This window comes from Talpa occidentalis, unplaced genomic scaffold (genome assembly GCF_014898055.3).
Source record: "Talpa occidentalis isolate TD23 unplaced genomic scaffold, MPIMG_talOcc4v2.1 talOcc4.14, whole genome shotgun sequence".
NCBI lineage: Eukaryota > Metazoa > Chordata > Mammalia > Eulipotyphla > Talpidae > Talpa > Talpa occidentalis.
Genome location: NW_023601433.1, coordinates 30866307 through 30888283, shown reverse-complemented (window position 1 = coordinate 30888283; position 21977 = coordinate 30866307). Strand labels below are relative to the sequence as shown.

Below are 21977 nucleotides of genomic sequence, written 5' to 3'. Positions count from 1 at the left end.
CAAAAGCTTGACATTTTTGATTCTTAGAATTTTCAGCTTAAATAATTTTTACTGTCAATTATGTTAATGTTACATTTGCTGGCTGTTGGAAGTTTCTAGAGACAATATGAAACTTGGCTAAATAAGTTAAAGTTGAATTTTGGTGTAGGATCTGAGCCCATCCCCTTATGCTTCATAATTCTCTTCATCCTCTCATAGCCTCTGTGAATATGAACATTCCCTAAGGTTCGGTAGACCTTTTGCTTTCTGGCTGCCACGTTTTCTCTCAGATATCTTGTTTAGTCTTAAAATCTTATTCTAGGATTAGCTCTAACTTATAGTGAAGATTAATTCTCTTCTAAAGATCTACTGCATCCCCCAAATTCTCCTGCCTCTATTCCTTTGCCTGGCTCACTCATCCATAGACCCAGAAGTCTGTATGTCCTAGAGAACACCTAGGAGCTCAAAATCAAGTCTTGAAAATATCCTTTAGAATTATCAACTCTTAATAAGGTGTTTTGCAACAAATTTCTCATCTAATAACAGAAGTAAATCTTGTGAATGAAAAGGAGGTCATCTCAACTCCAGTGTCAGTGTTTTCCCTTCAAGTAGCCACATGTCTTTGCTTCTGCCTCTAAGGTCAATTCTCCTTAAAATTACATAGTCTGCTTTTGTTCAACTGCAATCTATTTATAACATTCATCTTGCTCTGTAGAGGTCTTGTCCTACAGAGAACTGGGGCATGGACTGATCCGGGAGGAAATCTGAAGAAACTTCTTCAGACATCTTTGCAATATTTATTATGCTTTTATCCATCTGCAATGCCATGGCATCTGTCCCATCACCTCTCTCGACATGTATTCACTCTTCAATAGTACAGATTCTCTCTGAAACACAGCTAAGGTTACCAGATAAAATACAGGATTCCCAGTTAAATTTAAATACCAGATAACTAAATATGTTTGTGCATTCTTTGAGATAACTCCTGCCTATTTATCAGGAGTCTAGCTAGAATGAAATGAGAGATTATATATGTAAATAAATGAATATAGAATTATGTATAGCTATACATTTAGGATAAGTATATTCTTAATATTTCATGGGGCTTTTTAACCTAATTTTTTTTTATTCTTTATCTGATGTTGGGATTATTTGGCAACCCTCATTTTTACTTGCTAAAATCTCACTATCTTAGCACAGAACCACATACAGCCAGCCCATGTGTCCTGGGCTCAGCTTGTCACCTGTGCACATCTCTTTACTTACTTTATATCCACAAACTTCATTAGCATTTCTTAAAAATCAACTAGATATGTTTATCTGAATGTCTCATGACAAAATTATCATCTGCTCTGTCCTCCAAATTTTCTCTTTTAGTATTAGTATTTTTGTTCCTCTTGATACCCAAGCTCAAATTGTTAGCTTGGACTCCTCCTTCTTTTTTCTCCTCCAGTATATATTTAATTATTTGCCTGATCTCAATCCTACTTCTGTCCTTTGTCATTTTCTCTTTCACCCTTACCAATTTTGTGATTACTTTTGGCTCTCATAACCTCACCCCTGGGTTTGTCTAGTGGCCCTCTAATTTAATGGCCCTGCCACATACAGAATTTTTTTTTTTATTTTAGAAAGTAGCTTAACATGAATTAACTTACTTTCCTGATTTGTAAACTGGGCTTCAAATTACATATGTATCTTGGGTCTTGTTAGAACTAAGTGGCTGTGTGTGCACATATATATGACAGTGACCACTACCTAGTAGGCACTCAAAACATTTTCATAAGATGCTGCTTTCATCTACCATTATTCTATTCATGATGTTCCAGTGGCTTCCTTGTGCCTATAGGATGTGCCCATATGGCTTATCTTAGCCTCAAGAACCTCTAACCCCACTATAGTTTTCCAGCCTCATCTTCCAAAAAAGAAAACATTCCAAACTGTCATTTCTGAGCACACTCTGCATAGTCTTATCTCAGTGTCTGTGTTTTCTTTTCTTCCACTTGATCTCTTGCTTCAGTCCCACATAAAATCTCTTTCCATTTTCCTTGTGAAATCTCTTATACCACTTCAGTCCCCTCTGTCTTGTTTTTGTTCTCTTTTAAAAAGTAAGATATGTTATAGTCAGAGTGAAAGTTCCTCTCCTTCCCAAAATAGGTAGTGCCTGACTTCATTGGCAAAACATGTCTTATGCAGAAGTGACTGCAATCCAAATAGTGAGCGCTATCACAGTATTTTTTATTCTACTTTATTATCCCTATTCCTCCACCAAAAGTATATACATTTTTTCTAGCCTCAGCAAACACTAGTGAGTGGATAAATGAAAAATGAAAGCGGGTGAGAGAGTTAGTAGGTTTTTGGTCGATTGTAGATCTGTGGGTTCCCAACTGAGACAGATTTGTTCCCTAGGTGACTTTTGACAATGTCTGGAGGTATTTTTGGTTGTCACCACTGGGTCAGGGGAGTAATATTGACATCAAGGGAGTAGAGACCCTGATGGGATCACTACTATAATATGGAATGCTACTATCATACAATGACAGGATGTCCCATATCAAAGATTTCTCTGGTCCCAAGTATAAATAACTCCATGGTTGAGAACCCTTGTCAAGTAGTAAGTCAACATTTTTCTCTGTGGTACAGAGGAGTGTATAACATGAATTTTTCAGAACTAAATAAAATTAAAATATAGAAGCAAACTGATGTAACTAATTAGAATTATATGAATTTATAGAATTCAAAAATAAAAGTAAATGCAGCAATTCTAACAATGAACTCAGAGTAGTTTTTGACAGTAGTCATGCATTCTATTTTCTGATATGCTTTCCCCCATTTCCTCTTCATAGTCCTTCCTCTACCTAGCCTGGTATATGACTATGTCCGTTCTTGGACACTATAACAACTTTTTTTTTGCTGCTCATCTTCTTGACATTGCTATGGGATTCAAGACCTTAAGAACCATCTTGTCATCAGTAACTCACAATGGCAAACAGGTAAAAACTTATCCTTTTACCCCTGTAAATACTAAAAACAAAACAAAACAAAACAAAAAAACAAGTTTACCAGAAAAAAAGAAACCAAACCTCAAATGACACTGGACAGTTTTAAAGATTTTTGTGCATGGAGGACCTGTACCTTTTCTCTTATTAACCATGGGGCTCCATAATTTAAGAGTCCCCTATACCTGTATTGGAGTCTTATCTTGAGCAGTTAGTTGTGTAGCTTCAGATAAATTACTTAACATTTTTAAATATCAACTCCCTTATTTTGTAAAACAAATGTAACAAACATACCTACCTTTAGAGGGTTTTTGTGAAAATTAAATTAGGATATGAATGTAGACGTTTTTACTTAGGTCCTGGCAAATGCTAAACACTCAGAAAAAGTTATTATTTTGTTTCTAATGAAAATTTGCTCATTTTGATACTGTGGGGTACTAAAATGTGTTGCAGAATCCTGATGTGCTAGTTATAATAGTAAAACATGAGATGTTATTCTGTTAGTATAATGTAATATTTTAAAACTGAATAATCATATACTCTTTTCTCCACTTTTAAATTAGACAAAAAGAATAATGTCCCATTGTTGACAAAGTTATATTTAATTGGAGGCAAACTGACATAATTCCAGATAATCAACTTATATTCTAATGAAACATAATTGTAATGTTAAAACATTTTCATTGTTATGCAATTTATTTCCAAAATATATATTAATGCATGCTCTATAAAATGTCCACTGGGAAGTAACATATTTTATGTTAGTTACTAAGGTCAACAGAGTCCTTCTTTTTAAAAATCTTATAGTCCAATGTTTTTTTAATCAGTGCCCCTCTAAAATTTGGATTGTGTTTTCAGTTCAGTCTACATTATCGTGATCTTTATTTTCTAAATTTTAACACATGGTTCTTATAATATATGACTTCTGAATGTGAGTACAACATGTGTGCTCCAGCGAGAAGTAGCATCCTGTGCTTATTCACCAGTTAGTTAGCAAACTGGTTTTGAGCTCCCAATATATTTATCGAACTGGAAATGCGTGGTCTACTGAGTATTTTCACATACACAGCCTGACACAACTTTTAGTTAATTTGGAACATCTCTGGTGATTCTTCCTTTTCTTTATGAGGTATCAATTTTTCACTTACAAATAAAACATGCATAAATTTCCAGCGATATTGTACTTAGAATGAAGTCCTCTGTTAATATAACATTTTTCCAGTTATTTATGAAGTGATTTTTTTTAAAAAACTAAATATATGCTACCATAGTCAAGAACATAGGGATGTATTGCAATCAGAGCAAGTAGACATAAAAATGAATACATTTGAGTGTGACTGCATTTTTTGTGCTATAACCAGGGATATATTTTCACCAACTTAGTGATGTACATTTTTAACATACACACACACACATACACACATACATACTCAATAAAAGTGTAGCTTGGAATTTAAGAAAGACTACATAGAACTCAAAGAAGACTTTGCAAACTGTGACATTTAATTATACATTGAGAAAATTAACCTTCAAAATAGCTTGGTTATTATCTAGTAAAATCTTTTCTTTGATCACTGTTTTATGTTAACAAAGCAAGGCTTCTCATTTTATTTTTCAAAATATTTATTTTACATATATTAAAAATGTGTATTTTGGGAGTTTAGAACTAACACAAATACCTTTAGTTTTTAGTTTTACAATGCTATTAAAAGAAAATAGAAATGTAAATTATTTAAAGGAAATAAAACTTATAAAAGGATAGAAAGTATTTACTGTAGTATCCACTACCAAATATTTAGAGGATTAAAGGGATGGAAATTTTAAATAGTTCATTAATATTATTAATCCATTTGGATGTGAAACTAAATCAGAGTGTATTCCTGTTCCAGTCATAGTACACATTTATTAACCATTGAAGCAGTCAAGTTTTGCACAAAATAGTCCAAGAAAGTCGGAAAATGAATTTCTCCACGTAGGGGACAGGGAGATATGTGGAGCTTCTGTTCAATATACTCAGCTATGTACTCATAGAATATTGCCAGCCCCCACAGATATCAAATATGCCAATCACATATGTCTTGATTTCTAATACATGTTCAATGTCACTTTGTTTTTTCAGCTTGTGTTAACTGTTGGCTTGCTGGCTGTTGTTGTTTACTTATATACTGTTGTGGCATTCAATTTTTTCCGGAAATTCTACAATAAAAGTGAAGATGGTGATACACCAGATATGAAATGTGATGATATGCTGACAGTAAGTGGATACACTTTGATCTCATATGAATGAGATCCTATGAATTTTTCCTATGTCCTCAATTTAAATAATTGTATAGCTTCTCATTAACAGTGCAGAAGAGAAGTAGTATACAGAGTAAAACACTGTGTGACTCTTTAAAAATAATCAACTATTTTTAGTTTTTTTCCAAACATAGGGGACTGTTTCTGCTAATTTTGCACATCTGCTACACCAACCTAATAAGCAGTACAATTTCTGAGTAAAATAGTTATACTGGGAATGTTACTGTTAATACTTTTGTTTCCATTGCTCATATAATCCAGGACAGCAAGTAAAATAATTTCCTTGGAGCATATTTTGAATCTGTAATCATTTGTTCATCTTAATGATAAACTGAAGTTACTGAAGTTCAAATATATATGTGTGTGTGTGTGTGTGTGTGTGTGTGTGTGTATATATATATATATATATATATATATAAATCTTATTTTTTGCTTTTTAATTGAATATCCTGGCCTTGATTACCTTTTTAGTCTTATTTTTAAAATCGGTAGATATTAAGTCTTTCACATTGCTTTATCATAATCTGCCTGTATGATTTTTAGTAAATCAGAAATTACCATTCATGAGATTGAACATCAGGAAGGGGAAAATCAGACAAAACATGTAACTTTAGCTGGGAAAATATGAATCCTTCAGTGAGCTCAAATCAAGATACCTACAGTATTGGGGTTGATGGTGTAAGTAAAAGAGGCTGACATAATGATACTAAAGTTATTCTAGAAAGAATGGACATCTCAGAGAGTAATGAAAGAGAACTAATATTATCCAGACTTCTACTCGAGAATGTATTTTTGTACTTTGGAATGATAAATCAGTGGAACAGAAAAAAAGAGTCTAGAAATAGATTCAGAAACACATGGAGATTTAAAATATGAAAAATGTGAATTGAAATCATGAAATCAAATATAATTCAAAACATGGTATTGGTACCATGTATACATTACTTGAGGAAATCTGATAAAAATGGATACCAACATATTAAAACAAAATAAATTCTAGATGGGTGTTTCAATGCAAAAAAAAAAAAGAAGAAGAAGAAGAAAGAGAAGAAGAAAGAAACAATAAAAGTTAGGATAGAATTTGCCATTGAAACAAAAATAATTTTTAAATGGGGCAAGGTCTTCCTGAGCATGATATAAACCCAAAATCACAAATAGTTAAATAGGAAATACTACAAGCAAAGTAATAAATATAAATGACAAACTGGGTAAAGCATATTTAGCAAATAAAGAAAAAGTGCCAAATTTCTTAATTTACAAACTCCTTATGACATCAGTAAGAAATAAACATGCCAATAGAAAATGAGCAAATTATATGACTAGACAATTCACATTAAAATTAATTTAGTTAGCTTGTAAAAATGGAAAAATATCCAGCCTCTATCATAATCAGAGAAATGCAAATCAAAACAATAAATTGCTGCTTTTTACCTATAGACTTGCAAAACATTAAACTTTGTTAATAACCAGAGTTGTTGAAGCATGGAAAAACTGGCACTACCTTGGACACTTGTTGGAAATTTAAATTAACACAATTTTAGAGAAATTTTGCAGTATCTATAATATTTTATTTTTTATTTTTCTAAGATTTATTTTTATTTATACAAGGACTGGGATACAGGCCAGATGCGTGGGAGGGTGAGAGGATTCACCAGAGACAGAGTGGGGAACAGAACAGGCAGACTGACGAAATACACTGCTGAGGGGAGCAGCGGGCGAGACAGGAGAGGTCTGCTTGCCATGTGGGTTGCTCCGAGGCCGGCGGGGATCAAACTGGCACTGCAGAGGCGGCGGACAGCTCCACAGAGCTGTGCTCAACCGCCTGCGCCACCTGGGAGACCCTATAATATTTTAAAGTGTACTTGCCTTTTGACTTGTCAGCTCCACTGCCTGTAATTGACCTAAATGTTAATTCACAAATATGCCTCTGAATGTTCAAGGATAGCCATTGATATCACAAATTGGAAATAATTTAAATTACGATCAAGAGGGTCCTGATCAAATGAATTATGTAGTAAATCTATGTAATGAGTAAGTTAGAAGCTGTTTGAAAATAAGGCAAATCTGAACATGATGATATGGAGAGGTATGCAGATGACATTTAAGTGAAGGGAAAAAAGCAAGATCCTGAACAGTAAGGTCACACAAACATACAAATGTATACCTGTGCATGCACTAGAATGTATATATTAGTTATGCTAGAATATGCAGGTGTTTTTTCTGGAAGGATACACAAGAAACTTTTAATAAGGTTTCCTTGATCTGTGAGTAGAACCATATACCATGGAAAAGGGAAAAAAGAAGGTTTATGCAGTGGCACTGATTGTTCACCAGTAGTAACCCCCACTACTAGTGTCATTAATTTTCAACACCACTTTCCCAGATCTAGGAAGACTTTAGAGTTCCTTCATCTCTTCTGTGCACTGCCCTCAATACCCACCTTGCCCCTCTACCCCATAAACCTTGGGGTAGCCACCAACCAGAGGTAGGGAGCAGCTGAGTAGAGATCTGAAGGTGGCAACAAGGCACAAAGGAGTGTCCCTAAGAACTAACAGGAGCAGTTGTGCCTACAAGTGACTGCAGGGAGGTTCATTTATATTCCTGGAGAAGCACCCTAATGGTTCTAAATCTCAAAATCCACCAACCTCGGGCAAGAAATTTTTCTGAAGCCATTCAAGGTTTCAGAAGGAAGCCTTGAGGATCTGAGGCTCAGTGAATTGGTCTGGATTGATGGCTTCAGAAAATGATACTCAGTAACCTCCATTAGGTAATGGGAACAGTAGATACCTTAGATCGCCCTCTCCTACCACAATGAAAGCCCTGCAATATCTGGTCTCTCCTAACATAGTGAATCTTTAGAGTATATTTTAAATCTTGCTCTCAGTATGAGTTTCCATTACTTTTGTCAATTTTGCCAATGTACTTATTAAGAGAAAAATCCATGCATAATTTGAACAAGGGGTGGAATAGGAAAACAAGTGCTTTTCCCTTGTTCATTTTACCCAATTTCATGGGCTGTGTATAGAGAAGGTAGAGAAGTTTGCCTCACTTTAGAATTAGGAAATAATGTGTCTAGAGGTTTTCAACTGTAGTCTTGCAGCTGCACTAGAGCCTGGGGTTGTTCAATTTGAGGGGTTTCTGTCCTTCTGGGTGTTTACTTCTATATGTATAACATAAGCCTAGTATTTTGCCTTTGACTGGGGTGATAGGGTTGGGACTTCCTAATTGTGTACCTTTAATCTTTCTTACTTGCAGAGAAAACTCAGTTGTAAGATACAAACTCCATCTCATCTCCTTGTTTTCACAACTATGTGTCACTACGGATCAGCCCAACCAGACAGGACTCTGTGTGGCTTTGCCAACATTTATATTCAGCTAAATATCCTTGAAATTCATGTAGCAGAAGCCACACTACCTAAATTAACCCTGCAATTTTCTCTCTAACTCTTTTAATTTCCTCTAATGCTTATACAGCAAGGTGTTGAAAAAGCCAACGAGATTTGACATGTAACTGATCACTTACAGTAGTGCTCAGGAAGAGCAGGGGTTTAGTAAAGTCAGACAGCTAGCCAAAGGAGGTATGGGATAGGAAGTAGTCAGATTTAATTCCTTTTATTTCTCAAAAGAGAATCCTTTCTTTATGCCAGGCTCTCTGGCATTTCTTTTTCTAGTATTCTCTCTTAAGACAGTTTTTCCTCACTTGTGTCAAATTTTATCAATATCAACCTGAGTTCTCATTGTGTGGTTGTCTCAGATTCTTGCCTTGGGTCTGAAGGAATATTTCAGGTTTTCCCAGGGACATAATCCACCCTCCGGGTTTCATAATTTACAGCAGGTGGCGCTATTGCTGCAGTTTTGCAGACTTAACCATGCTTCTGGCTTGGATGTCTTTCTTTCTTTCTTTACTCACTTATTTAAGATCATACTTTGAGCCTGAGGATCTAATTAAACCAGCAGTATCCTGATAGAATTGGAACCTCCTCTCCAAGAATGTAGAGGGAGAAACTGAAAAATAATCTAAAGTCTAGGAAAAATGGTGATTTTAGCTAGATATCTGGAAGGTTTGACTTGGTATACGTAATCAAGGACATTCATCTCAAAAGGGTCTCCACCTCAGCTGCACAGAGGAATTATCAAGGCAGCTCTTTGTAAATCCACAGGTCTGCCAGGCTAACCCCAGAATCTGCTGAATCAGAAACTGCAGGGATGAAATCAAGACCTGCATATTTTGGGAAAAGTTTTCCATGTGGTTAGGATAAAAGGTATTCTCCTATGGAAGTAAACTGCCTAGGTAATTGTTCAAATCACTCTTTTATCATACCTTCCCCATAGATGTACTCTGCCTCTCTCTGTTATAGAGCAACCCCGATATTAAACAGGTTCCTGGCTGTGGGTCCTCACCCGCGCACTTTAAAGGGACTTATGAATACTCTACTACAGACACACACAAAAAGGTTAATAAAAGGTTTATTTACAAGAGGAAAGGAAATAAGGAAAATGTACAACTCAGGGAGAAAATAGGGAAATAAAGTCTAATGCATCCTACCTGATCCGACGACCTGGAAAGCCAAAGTCACTCTCAGAGCTGGCCAGACGCTGTGAGCTGGTGGAGAGCCCAAAATGGGGTCCCCCCAAAGCCCACGTGTCTGCCTTTTCTATCCACCTGGCTGCTTAACCCCACCCTCAGGTCCCAGCCACCTTCCCTTTGGTGGTGATGGGATTTGGAGTTCCCAGTGTCTTTGGCTTTGACCTGGGGTGGGGGTGGAGTCCACAAAGCCTATATGGAAATAGCTTTGGGACATCCTTTTCCCCCTAACATCTCTAGTTCTACTCTCTCTCTCTCTCTCTCTCTCTCTCTCTCTCTCTCTGACCCTCCTCCCCTTCTGTTTCTTTTGCCAAAATAAAGAGCTGTACCAGTTCACTAGACATTGGTCCTTCTCAGTATTTCCTAAATGTAAACAATGATTAACCCCAGAATGAACCATTTTAAGAGATGTATGAAGGGGAAAACCAGAGAATATGAAATCTTGAGAATGAACAACCGTCTATTCTTAGTTTCTTAGTAGCACCAGGCACCTTCCTTCCTCATTAAGCATATTCTGTGAACAAAGTATATCTTGAAGTCTCCCCAAATTACTTCTTTCCATTCCCTAGCTCTAATCAGGTTTAAGCTGATACTATGTAAAGGAAGGTGGATGAAAAGATTTTCATATTCAGGAGCTGGATGATAATTTGATGGCTAAAGCCTAACAACCCGTGTTAGTAGATATTCACTGCCTCATATTCCAAAACAGCAGCCATCCATGGTTTAGTTCTGGGAATAGTCCAGTAGTAAAGGATAAGGTCAGGGAAGTAAGTATCAAAATCCCACAGCCCCTGTGCATTATGCATACACACATATATACATATATATGTAATTTTTATTGAATTAACATTGCATTATAACACTAATTTCAATTGTGCATCTTTATAAATCAATATCTGTGCATACTCCATTTAATTTGTATTTCATTGAGCATAAATAATCAAATCTACAGGAGTCCACCTATAATTTCAGCTTGACCATACATCTGTTGGTGAAATGTGTTGGACTCCTTTCCTTACAGATCTTAAAGTGTGAGAGCGAAGGCAAACAGTGAGACAGGGATAGGGCCAGAAGATGACAGGAGATCTGAAAAGGGGAAGTTTAGTTTGGTAATGTGGTTATTCCATGGTTTTATTCTCAATTGGCATGTCTAGAAACTAAGTGAATCATTTTCTTGAGGACAGACTCAGAATACCCAGCCTAGAAAGAGTCAGATATTTGAGTCAGGATTCCAGCATCCAAGTTCACACCTTCTTTTACCTATAGAAGCACTCTCTGTGGGAAGCCACATTATAATCCAGAAGTCTTGACAGCAGGAGTTAGCCAGAGGAATTAGCTGGATGAGCTTGGTCACAGACATGTCGAATAAGCAGAACTTGGGGAGTGAGGACATTCTAGGCCGCAGACTAGGTATTACAGTGATGCACTGTTAGCTGATTCTGAGTGCTGGTATGGAGAGCCAGAGGGCCAGAATTTGACATGGAGGTGTACAGTTCAGAGTCCCCATGCCAAGAAGGGGGATTACAAATAAAAAACTTTAAAGCCAGGGAAAGATGATTTATAAGTAAGATGTCAGCAACTGCAATAACTGTCCATAGCCTGTGGCCACAGGTAAGCATATAGGAAGACAGAGTTGGAGAAAAACATGTAACCCTAAGTGTTTCCTAATAAAAATAAGAAATGCATATGGTAAAAATACTTGCAACTACATGGAAGAATATACAATGAAAATAAAATCTCCTCTTTCCAAAGATGCACTGTTAACGGTTTCAAGCACTGTTTCAAAATAAACATCTTAAAAAATTAATGCAGTGCCTTGAGGGATTTTTTTCCAAGTGACAGTCCTCAAAATTTTTACTTCCAGAGATTGACACAGTAGTTGGTACCAGGAACCTGAAATGTTTAAGCCTCCAGGAAGTCTGGTCACAGAGTCAGGTTTAGGCATCAGTGTGTAGACAGTGTGGCTGTAAAGGACTTTCCTGGGCCTTCTGGAAGAAGAGCCTTTTCTCTGAGCTCCAGAACAGTTCTTGGATGGGCAATGGTAGAGTGACCGATGACCCTCCTGTTGGTTGTGTGCCAGGCTGACCCACCTCTTTTTTGAGTGGCACAATCTTTACTTAATTATCTTGTATATTTGCAGGCTTCTGACCCAAAGAACCTTTTTTTTTTTTTTTCCTGTATGTGCCACCTGTTCTTTGTAACTTTTGAAGTGATCTGTGAATTTGAGATCTATGGGCTGAGGCAGGAAAGTCTCCATAAGAACAACAATGGAAAAATACATAAATAAAAATTTTTAAAAAAAACCTGTTCATTTAGGACATTTCACTCTTTGTTCACCTCACCAGTAAGACTCTACCCTGTACTATATTGTTTTAGACACCAATGATAGAACAATGGAGGACCTAAAATAGAAAGTAGATTCATTCTGAATAAAGATAAAACAGATGCTTTATACCAGTGGTTCTCAACTGGTTGTGAGTTCACCTCGCAGGGGATATTTGGCAATATCTGTAGATATTTTTGATTATCTACAGAGTGAGTTGTTATTGGTATTTAGTGAGTAGAGGCCAGGGATTCTTCTGAAATATGCTGCAATGCGCAGAACAGATCCTACATGGCCCCAAATGCCTTTGATGCTGAGACTGAGAAACCCCACCCCAAAAGCACTTTTCTGGGTCCCTCCTTTTGCTCAGTCCTCACTCACAACTATATTTATTGTTGGTCACTTTCCTGTTTCAGAGTCTAAGCAATGAGCTGCTCTTCTTCCCTGCCTTTCCCCTGGGTCTTTCCTCTAGGTATTAAAGTAGAAAAAAATTTCAGCATCATTTTCCAAAGTAGGATAGGTGAGGGGAGGATGAAGTCTTATTAGGCCTATTTTGCTCTATTTTGCTTTCTAATATTCCATCTTGTTACATATATTGGAATTTTACTCTCCTGATCCTGTGTCTATTATGCTAAAAAAGGAAAAAAAACCTCAATCAATGTTAATGTAAAACACTTTCAAAAACCAGTGAATATTAATAAATATTTTGAGGGATCTCAGGTTGGGGAGGGGAGAGAAAGGTTCAAGGGGACACAGAAATGGTAGTGAGGGAAAAAAATTAAAATGAAAAAAAATAGCTACATTTTTTAAAAATGATCATTGCAATTAAATAAAGTTTTATGGACTTTAATGTACTCTTAATGTAATTATGCCAGATAAAGTAATATAATTACTTTATGCTAGTGAGGTGTTTCTCATTTTCTACAAAGTGTGACAGAAGGTGCTAATCAAAGTATACAATTTTGTTTAAAAGACAGCAGAGCTTAAGAGCCAAGTGTTTGCATCATAATTACAAATATTGAAACAAAAAGAGGCAATGTTGAATGTAATGAGGCTCACCATTTCCAGAGTGAGGTTAGGAACTAGAGAGAGAATCTTAGGTTTGCTGAGTATAAAAATGGGCCATGTTGGTTTGGGAAGTGACAGCATTTCTCGCTTCCAGTGTTACATGTTCCACATGTATGTTGGAGTACGTGCCGGAGGAGGGATTGGTGATGAAATTGAGGATCCAGCAGGTGATGAATACGAGATCTATCGAATCATCTTTGATATCACTTTCTTCTTCTTTGTCATCGTCATTCTCTTGGCCATAATACAAGGTAAGTGTTGTCCTTGCTGAAGCTCAAGAAGATCTAGAATTTGAGCCACATGTCGTTGAAGCTAACACCCAAAACAGGGTGAGAACATCAAGGGTTTTCTGGAGCAATGAAACAGAACATTCCCCTCAGCTCTTCCTCACTTGAAAGCAGTAGAGGGAAAACTGAAAAAGCATAGGACCCAGTTATGGCGAAGCAGATACAATTTTCTTCAGCCTCGACGCAAATGCCGTAATAAGAGCCATTTCCTAGTTTGATTCCCTGCCCTGCCACTTAATCAGTGTTCATCTGTGGGTGGGTGAGTAATATGACCTTCTTGGTTCTATCAATGAAAATAATATAAATACCAAAGCCATAGGGTTGTTTTTAAAAAATAGATAGATACATACATACATAGATACATAGATAGATAGATAATGTGCCTTCACTGACCCCTGTAAGAATAGTGGTGTTACATTTAAAGAAATGGAGTTATAATAGGTCTAAGTTACTTGGCCAAAAAGCACAGCTAAAAAATATGTCAGGGCTAGAATCCAAACACCCAGAGCCCTCACAACACCGTGTCATATTGATCCACTCATTCCTCCTTTTAAGTCCATGGTAATTTAGGACCTGGTGTTTTGTTTTTTTTTTTTTTTTTTTTTTTTCCTTCAGTAAAGTCACTGTCCTTTTTTGCTACACCTATGCCTGTCCTTGAATGAAATATCTATAAATGTGGTACTGTTCTATGGGTTCTACAGACATAAAATGATACTTTTTATTGTTTAGTAAAGTACATGGAAACATTTTAAGGATTCACAATCCATTATTTCTATAGTTTAATGATAATGTATTTTTTAAGAGGGCAATGTCATAAAACACTTGGAAGAAAATATGCAGACTGCAAATCATGTCAGGAAAAGGGACAGAGGCTGAAACCAGGGATTGGGTTATTTCTGAATGTCGAGCTGAATAGTATTATGCAAAATAGGAGGAACTTGTGCAAAAAACGATTTGAGGAAACTTAATCGCAGCTAATATGGTAGCATTTTATTTCCAAATTAGTTATTGAAAATCTTAGTGTCAACTTCTGTACTTTATAACCAAGAATCTTACTTGCTCTTTCTCAGCATGAAATAGGTAGAGACATACCATTTACATAGGACAAATTAAAGGTTTTGCCTGCTCTGTACTTCATTGTTAAAGGAAGTAGATGCCTAAGTAATGGCATCAGTTTCTACACCCTCCCCTACAAAGGTAAGGTCGCTGCCCCAGTAGGAGTCTGGTGCCTGCTGTCAAGTTCCGAGCACTTCCCCAACGTGCTTGTACATTTCCCCTTTCGTGAGAGGGACTAGCCAAGGGGCTATGAATGTGGGTAAATTATCTGGCTGATAAAGATGAAATTGTGTTTTTATTTGACACTAGGTTTAATTATTGATGCTTTTGGAGAGCTAAGAGACCAACAGGAACAAGTAAAAGAAGACATGGAGGTAAGCCAACAACAGACTCAGTTCCTTCGTTTCTGTTGTGAACACTCATTTTCCTCACTGCCTTGATCAAAAAATCAGGAACGTAGGAAAAAGGGAAGAAGGACATTAGCAACATGTGGCTTCATGGGCCTATTTTTGATTCAGGCAAAGCATGTAGCTGTGCAGTGTGCTGGACTGAACTGTGGTGGGATCTGAGTACATACATCCCTCACCCCTTAAGGAGGAGGAGACCATCCTTTCAAAAGCATGCCCTTTCACTGACAAGTACGTGAGTAGGTGATTGCAGGGAAGTTTAGAAAAACTCCCAATCCCTTACCTCCCAACAGGCACATCTCTAGAACTACCAGTGACATTGGATTCTGTGAGAATGTGGAGAATGTCACCACCCAAGGCAATAGATACATAACAAGGTGCTGATTTTAGAGAAATCAATATGCATTTTTACCCCCTTGGGAGCCTAAGAGATTCAGGATAAAATATTACATGCTAGAGATGGGGTTGGAGAGGAAAACCAAATAATGAAGAGTGGAATAACTCATTTGAGAAAATTGCAGTATAACTTATGGCTTGTGGGAAACACATTTTTAGAAATTAGCTAGGGATTAAGACATGGGAAGTGATCTAGAAACTGACAAGATTAGGGGCAGGAAAGAGAGCTGTTAGCATTTTCTGGGGAGGCAATTGTGAGGCTTTTGCTAAAGAAATGCCACTAAGGGTCTAGGAACCAGATGGATTCAAGCAGTACTTTGGAGTTGGAGTGAAAAAAACTTAGTGGCTGGCCACATGCAGAAGATGGAGAGTTTAGCACAAGCACGGATGATACCTGGCTTTCTGGCATGAGCCACCAGAGGATGGTGTTCATTGCATAGCTGAGAGGTAATGCAGAGGAAGAGCCAGTTTACAAGTAAGGCTTTTATGTGTGAATGTGTTTAGTTGAGGAACTTTGAATGGTGTAAAGACTTCCTTGCTGAATGTGGGCTCTGCTTTTAGCAGTTTATCAATACACAAGGAGAATTTTATAAATTATCTTAATCATCTTGATCCTAGGCCCTAGAATCTAGAGCACCATAAATATATCTCAAACGGAATTATGGGCCTCCCGGGTGGCACAGGGGGTTGAGCACACCGCTGTGAAGCTGTCCGCAGCCTCTGCAGCACGGGTTCGATTCCCGGCAGGCTAGGGAGATGCCCACATGGAACGGCACACCTTTCCTGTCTTGCCCACGGCTCCCCTCAGCAGTGTGTTTCAGTAGATCCACCAGTTCTGCTCCCTGCTCCGTCTCTGGTGAATCCTCTTACCCTCCTGCACCTCTGGCCTATACCCCAATTCTTGTATAAATAAATAATTTTTTTAAAAAAGCCACTTCTAATTTGCAGGTAAGCTGCACATCTGGAGTTACCCAGGACAATAATTATTGAATTCATTTGAGTTGATACCTATGAAATACTAATGATTTCATGAAATACTAATGATAAAATGAAAGGCCTGCTTCCCTTGGGCTTTGTGTAACAAGGCCTGCAGCAGGCAGACATAAGCAGGCTGCTCTAAGGCTGCATGAAGAGAGGTGTGGCTGGGATGAGGGCAAGGCAAAGATCAAGTATTTTGCTCCAAGATGCCCATTGGTTAGTTCTGTATCTAGCATAGTGCCTGCCTGGCACACAGTAGACCCTCTCTGAGTCGCTGATTCAAATGTGATTTGACCCTCCCCAATGGGAGGTAATCTGAATCTTTTCCCTCTTGGTCACCAGAGTGTTCAAGTAGGTTCAAAGTTGAGATTCCAGTAGAGCCTACACTCTTCTTTTTGTACCAGTTACTTCTTGCTGCTGCTCCCTATGACATTTAGACCTACAGCAAGACACAGTTTTGGCAACCATTAAGTTGATATCGATGTGTTCAGCACAGCCTTCCTTGATGATCTTTTGCATATTGAGAAAATCAAATAGATGTCCCCAAGTGGCAAGCTGTGTTTTCCTTTTGTTGGACTTTCTGAAATCTAACATTTTAACATTTTCTTTGTCTTCTAGACCAAGTGTTTCATCTGTGGGATAGGCAACGATTACTTCGACACAGTGCCACATGGCTTTGAAACCCACACTTTACAGGAACACAACTTGGCCAATTACCTGTGAGTGTGCCTATCTCAGACTCCACCTCTCTCAACCCTCCGATCTCCCCAGGTTCTCAGACTTGAGAACAAGAGAAATCAGCTTCTTTTTCCTTTATAATGAGGCTCAGCTTTCAAAGACCTCTTTAAGAGAAAGAAGACCATGGCGAGTGGTTCTCTTTTCCTTAGGAGTAGGTTGACTTAAGAAATGAAGTTGCTGTCCTTCATGTGAGTGATACCTTCTAGAATGTGTATTGGAAGGTGAGAAAGATTAATAGCCCTGGTATTGAGGCTCTCAGAGCCGTGATTGTGCTTTCCCTTCTAGGAGGAATGTTCCAGCTGCTTCCTGGAGATGTGTGAAGCTCCATTTTTCTTTTTATATCACCTGCTGACCTATTGAGAAACACAGAAGTTGCATTTTTTTAATACATAGATATCTAGCTATTACTTGAGACTAGCCAAAACTGCAGTTCATAAAATATTATTCTTAGTCAGTTTCTGACATGATTTTAATATCAAACAGAAGAAATTCAGAGTAGCATCACAGAAAAAAATGTGGGCTTTGAAATTCACAGCTGTGTGACATTAGGCAAGTTATTTAACCTTTATAATCCTCTCTTTTCTAAATGGGGATTGCAATTCCTGTCCCATGAGTGAATGAATATGGATACAGTTGCAGGTGGGGTCTGGCATGGAGCCTGGCAGAGAGCAGCTCCCAGGAGTTACAACTTGATCTGTGCACACGTTTTAGCTCCTTTGAAAAAATGGTTTAAAAGAAGCTTACGTTTTGGGTCCCTGTGGCATTTTTTTTGCCATGGAGTTTTGACTCATTTCTTTGCTCTACCAACAGTGTGAATAGTTAGCCCATAGCAAGATCAAAAGTATCTGTTTATACTGATATTTCCCTACAATCTGTTTCTGATCAGTCTCTCTCTGTTTCTGTAGGTTTTTTCTGATGTATCTTATAAACAAAGATGAAACAGAGCACACAGGACAGGTAGGTGAACAATGATTGTATACTGTCTCCTGAAAGATAGGATAGAAAGGGAACCCTTACACACTAGAACAAAGTGTGTGTCTTAAATATTAAAAGGTAGAATTACTTTCAGAGATTAGTCATGGTATCTTAATGCAAAATTCCTGTTATCCTGGATGAGTGTACAAGGATTGCATTATAGAAAAAGTAAAATTACAATTTCACAGAAAAAATTAACTTATATTAGCTATAAATGCAGAACTTACGTATTAATTATAATAATGCCCTTGATTATTTCATTAGATAGTAGGTGATTTCAAGTGAACTTCACCCCATGGTATTATGGTCAGTCAGGCATGGATGGATAAAAACTGGGCTGTATAGAAACTAGATTTTCATGGGGATTATAATGTGGCATATATAGATGTTGAATTATAATGCTGTACACATGAAACATACATAAATCAATCCTACTTATATAAAAATTAAAATTAATAGACAAAAGATTGCTAAAAATAGATTACACATTAAATGTCTAAGATTCTTATACTATATGGAAGTCTCACTCCACAGCCCTTCATCTCTATTTATTAATACTGTGAATTTGAAGGATGAAATTAGTAATAATATATTTTTAAAGAATCTTCAAAATCCTATACCACAAATAGGGTTTTTGTCATTATTATATTTTGGTCAGGGTGAAGGTTAATTATTTGTTTATTGCTAGAAGTAAATAAGGTCTGGTAATGTTATGAGCTGTTGAAATGAATTTGTGTTGGTGTGTAATTACACAATAATACATATGCGATGATATAACAACATATTTGAGTTTTTCCTAGCATGCGTTTTGTTGTAGTATAGAGGGCGTGGGGAAGACATGATGTTAATATATTTTCTTTACTTTTATAGGAATCTTATGTCTGGAAGATGTATCAGGAAAGATGTTGGGAGTTTTTCCCAGCAGGGGATTGTTTCCGGAAACAGTATGAAGACCAGCTAAATTAAACCCAAGCCCTGATCACCACCGAAAATAAAAACTTGCTTCCTCCCTCTTTCTCTCACTCCTCTCCTCAGCTCTCCTCTCCGCCCCTCTCCTTTCTCCTCCTCCCCTACTCTGGCCTCTCCTCACCTGTCCTCTTCTGGAAACATCCTCCTGATTATGTGACTTGCCAGAGTTATGTGCTTTCTGGGAGCATTGCAGCTCTGTTTCTGAAGACCTGACTCTACTTCTTCCCACCTCCCCCCCACCTTGTGCAGTTTCTTTGAGAATAAAGACTGAAGAATAATCTAAATTCACACACAGACAAAATAGGAACTCTGGAAAGAAAACCATTCTGGACATACTCTGTCATAATACAGACAGACAGGTTTCCTTCTGGAAATCTCCTTGAGCTACGGGACATTCACAGAGAAGCGTGACAGCCACACTCATCCGGCCTCTTTATTTCACCATCCTGAAAGGAACTCTCTAATGATTGGTCACAGAGCACTGTAGCACTTAACAGATTGCAGTGGACACCAGTTACGAAGGGGAAATAGTGCCTTACTATATGTGGGTTGAGCTATGCAGAAGATATGTGCATGAAAAACATCTTTATTTTCTTTCTGTCAACTTTCTTTTTCTTAGCTAGATTGATTTCGTGTTATTTTTCTTTATTTTTCTTGGTGGGGGAGGGTAAGAAAAGCAGTTTGTGCACACTTTTATAAAAAGACGGGTGGCCTGTCTCAGGACAAGAGGAGGCTCTTCTCATTCCGCTAAATTCACATTTACTCTCCCCATGTGCTCCTGCTCTTATTTTGGTAATGCTCTGATGCAACATTGCAACTTTATGAAATCTTTGTATGAAAACAAAAAGACTGCAAAAAATACACTTTCAAAAGAAATAATTCACTGCATGTTTATTATGCAAGTTTAAACGAACAAAGAAAACCTTCAGAAGCAAGTTGATCAACGTGAGAGAACTTTCATGATTATTATCTTCATAGTAATAAAGTGTTGTGGGCTTAATTGTATATTTGGAGCCAGTGTCATCCACCAACAATGTGATACATTATGAACTTGACAGTAGTTTTGGGTTTTTCTCTTTCTTTCGGCCACCTGTGATCAGTTGTTGATTAAGGACTTCTTGTCAGGCCATTTTTTAATATCAAAGCTGAAGCAATATCCATTCAGGGATTTCATCAGTTGCATCAAGAAACATGGATGATAATATCATTCACTCCATTTTGAGTCCTTTTAAATGCAATGCTAATCTTTACAAATAAGTCAGATTCAGAATGGAAGCAAGGTCATTTTGCAAACATTGGAGCTCTTTTATTACAAGTCTGCTTGTTAATTTTAGAATTGTAAAACTGCTCTGATTAAACTATTTAACTTTCTCACCTTCTTCTGTCTCCAATTCACTTATAACTGAGATGTGTTACATACACCTTCGTCTTTTAACTTGAGGGGGGTCTCGGGCAATGTAGGCACTACCCCAAGGATTTGAACATCATATTTCCTTTGTAGCTAAGCAACTTTGCTGCATTTATGACAATGGGGCCTTCAAATTATCACACATTTTAAATCAACTTGGCTCCGCCTCTGTCACTTTCCTGACTTAAGGGGATCCAGATTTCCTGGAAACCTCTTCTTTGCCCAGGGCAAATTCGTTCCTCTGTAACAATAGGGATCCATTTTCTATCTCAGTATGAAAGAGAATTGGTACTCTAGTAAGTGGTATGTTAAGCTATCAAAAACTCATTGATCATTTGCCAAGGAGTCTGCTGGGTATTTTTTTTTTAAGATTTATTTATTTATTTATACAAGCACTGGTTACAGTCAGAAGCACAGGAGGGTGAGAGAATTCACCAGAGACAAAGTGGGGAACAGAACAGGCAGACTGACGAAATGCACTGCTGAGGGGAGCAGGGGGCGCAGCAGGAGAGGTCTGCCGTGCTATGTGGGATCCTCGAACTGGTGCTGCAGAGGCTGCAGGCAGCTTCGCAGCCCAGTGCTCAACCGCTGCGCCACCAGGGGAAGCGCTGGGTATCGTTTTTCAACATGTTCACAAACATCAGATCTACGGAACATAGATTTGGTATCATTTTTATTTGGGTGATGGAATCAATTTGGCTCCACTGTGGGAGTGGCCAAGACTGCTCAGGGAGGTGATGTTATGTTCTGAGGAGTGTGAATAAAATAAATCAGATCTAGCGCATAAAACCAAAGAACACACTTCTCTCTTCTACTCATCACTGCAGAGGAATCTTACAAAGGAAAGGAATAAATATTTTTCTAAGACATAAAATCTACTGATAGATTCAGATCTTCTATTTATAATTCCCAAATCAGAGCTGACATGAAATTGTGCAAATGGGAGGTGAGCAAACACATTTCTAGTTGTCACCTGGATTTAGCAGACTCTTGTTGACTCTCCTGTCTGATGACTCGCATCTTTAGAGCCCTGGGTGGTAGCAGGAATGCTCAGGGTGGAACAGAAAGAGACTGAACTTGAAAAGGAAACTCCCCCCTTTTGGACATCAGTGTTGGAGGAAGAATAAAGAAGCAGAGTCAATCCCTCAGAAAGCCCCCCACTTGTTGACTTTGCCGTTGACCCACGGTCAGAGGGGGATACCCTTTCCTTCTCAAGGCCTCAAAAGGGAGGGAGGGGCCCTTACTTTATCAGCATTGTTAATTCTCCCGGGAAATTTAACAGGAATCTCAAACACAGCATGGAAGTCCACTCTTTGCATATACATGGGGTTACTTGAGTCAAGAAATGGAATCCCTTTGGAAATGTGTAATACAAATATCAAAACATTCACAAAGAATAGATTGTTTCCATATCTCTGCATCAACATTTTGATTTTTTGCTATTCTCATTTCATCTTTTCCTCTTCTTCTCTCTTTGAAAATGTGCTGATCCTACTCTACAAAATAAACTTAGA

At 37.7% G+C, this 21977-nt stretch overlaps 1 protein-coding gene across 1 annotated transcript in view; it reads left to right on the top strand.

Annotated features, from left to right (window-relative positions):
* RYR2 (ryanodine receptor 2) overlaps window positions 1-20369 on the top strand; it is a 697569-nt gene extending 677200 nt beyond the window's left edge. The window contains exons 97-103 of the mRNA XM_054694896.1: window positions 2823-2969; window positions 5095-5229; window positions 13344-13500; window positions 14902-14966; window positions 16992-17092; window positions 18017-18068; window positions 18957-20369. Coding sequence (XP_054550871.1) covers window positions 2823-2969; window positions 5095-5229; window positions 13344-13500; window positions 14902-14966; window positions 16992-17092; window positions 18017-18068; window positions 18957-19052 — 753 coding nt within the window. The 3' untranslated portion in view covers window positions 19053-20369. The remainder of the gene's footprint in view (window positions 1-2822; window positions 2970-5094; window positions 5230-13343; window positions 13501-14901; window positions 14967-16991; window positions 17093-18016; window positions 18069-18956) is intronic.
* Window positions 20370-21977: the final 1608 nt, after the last annotated feature.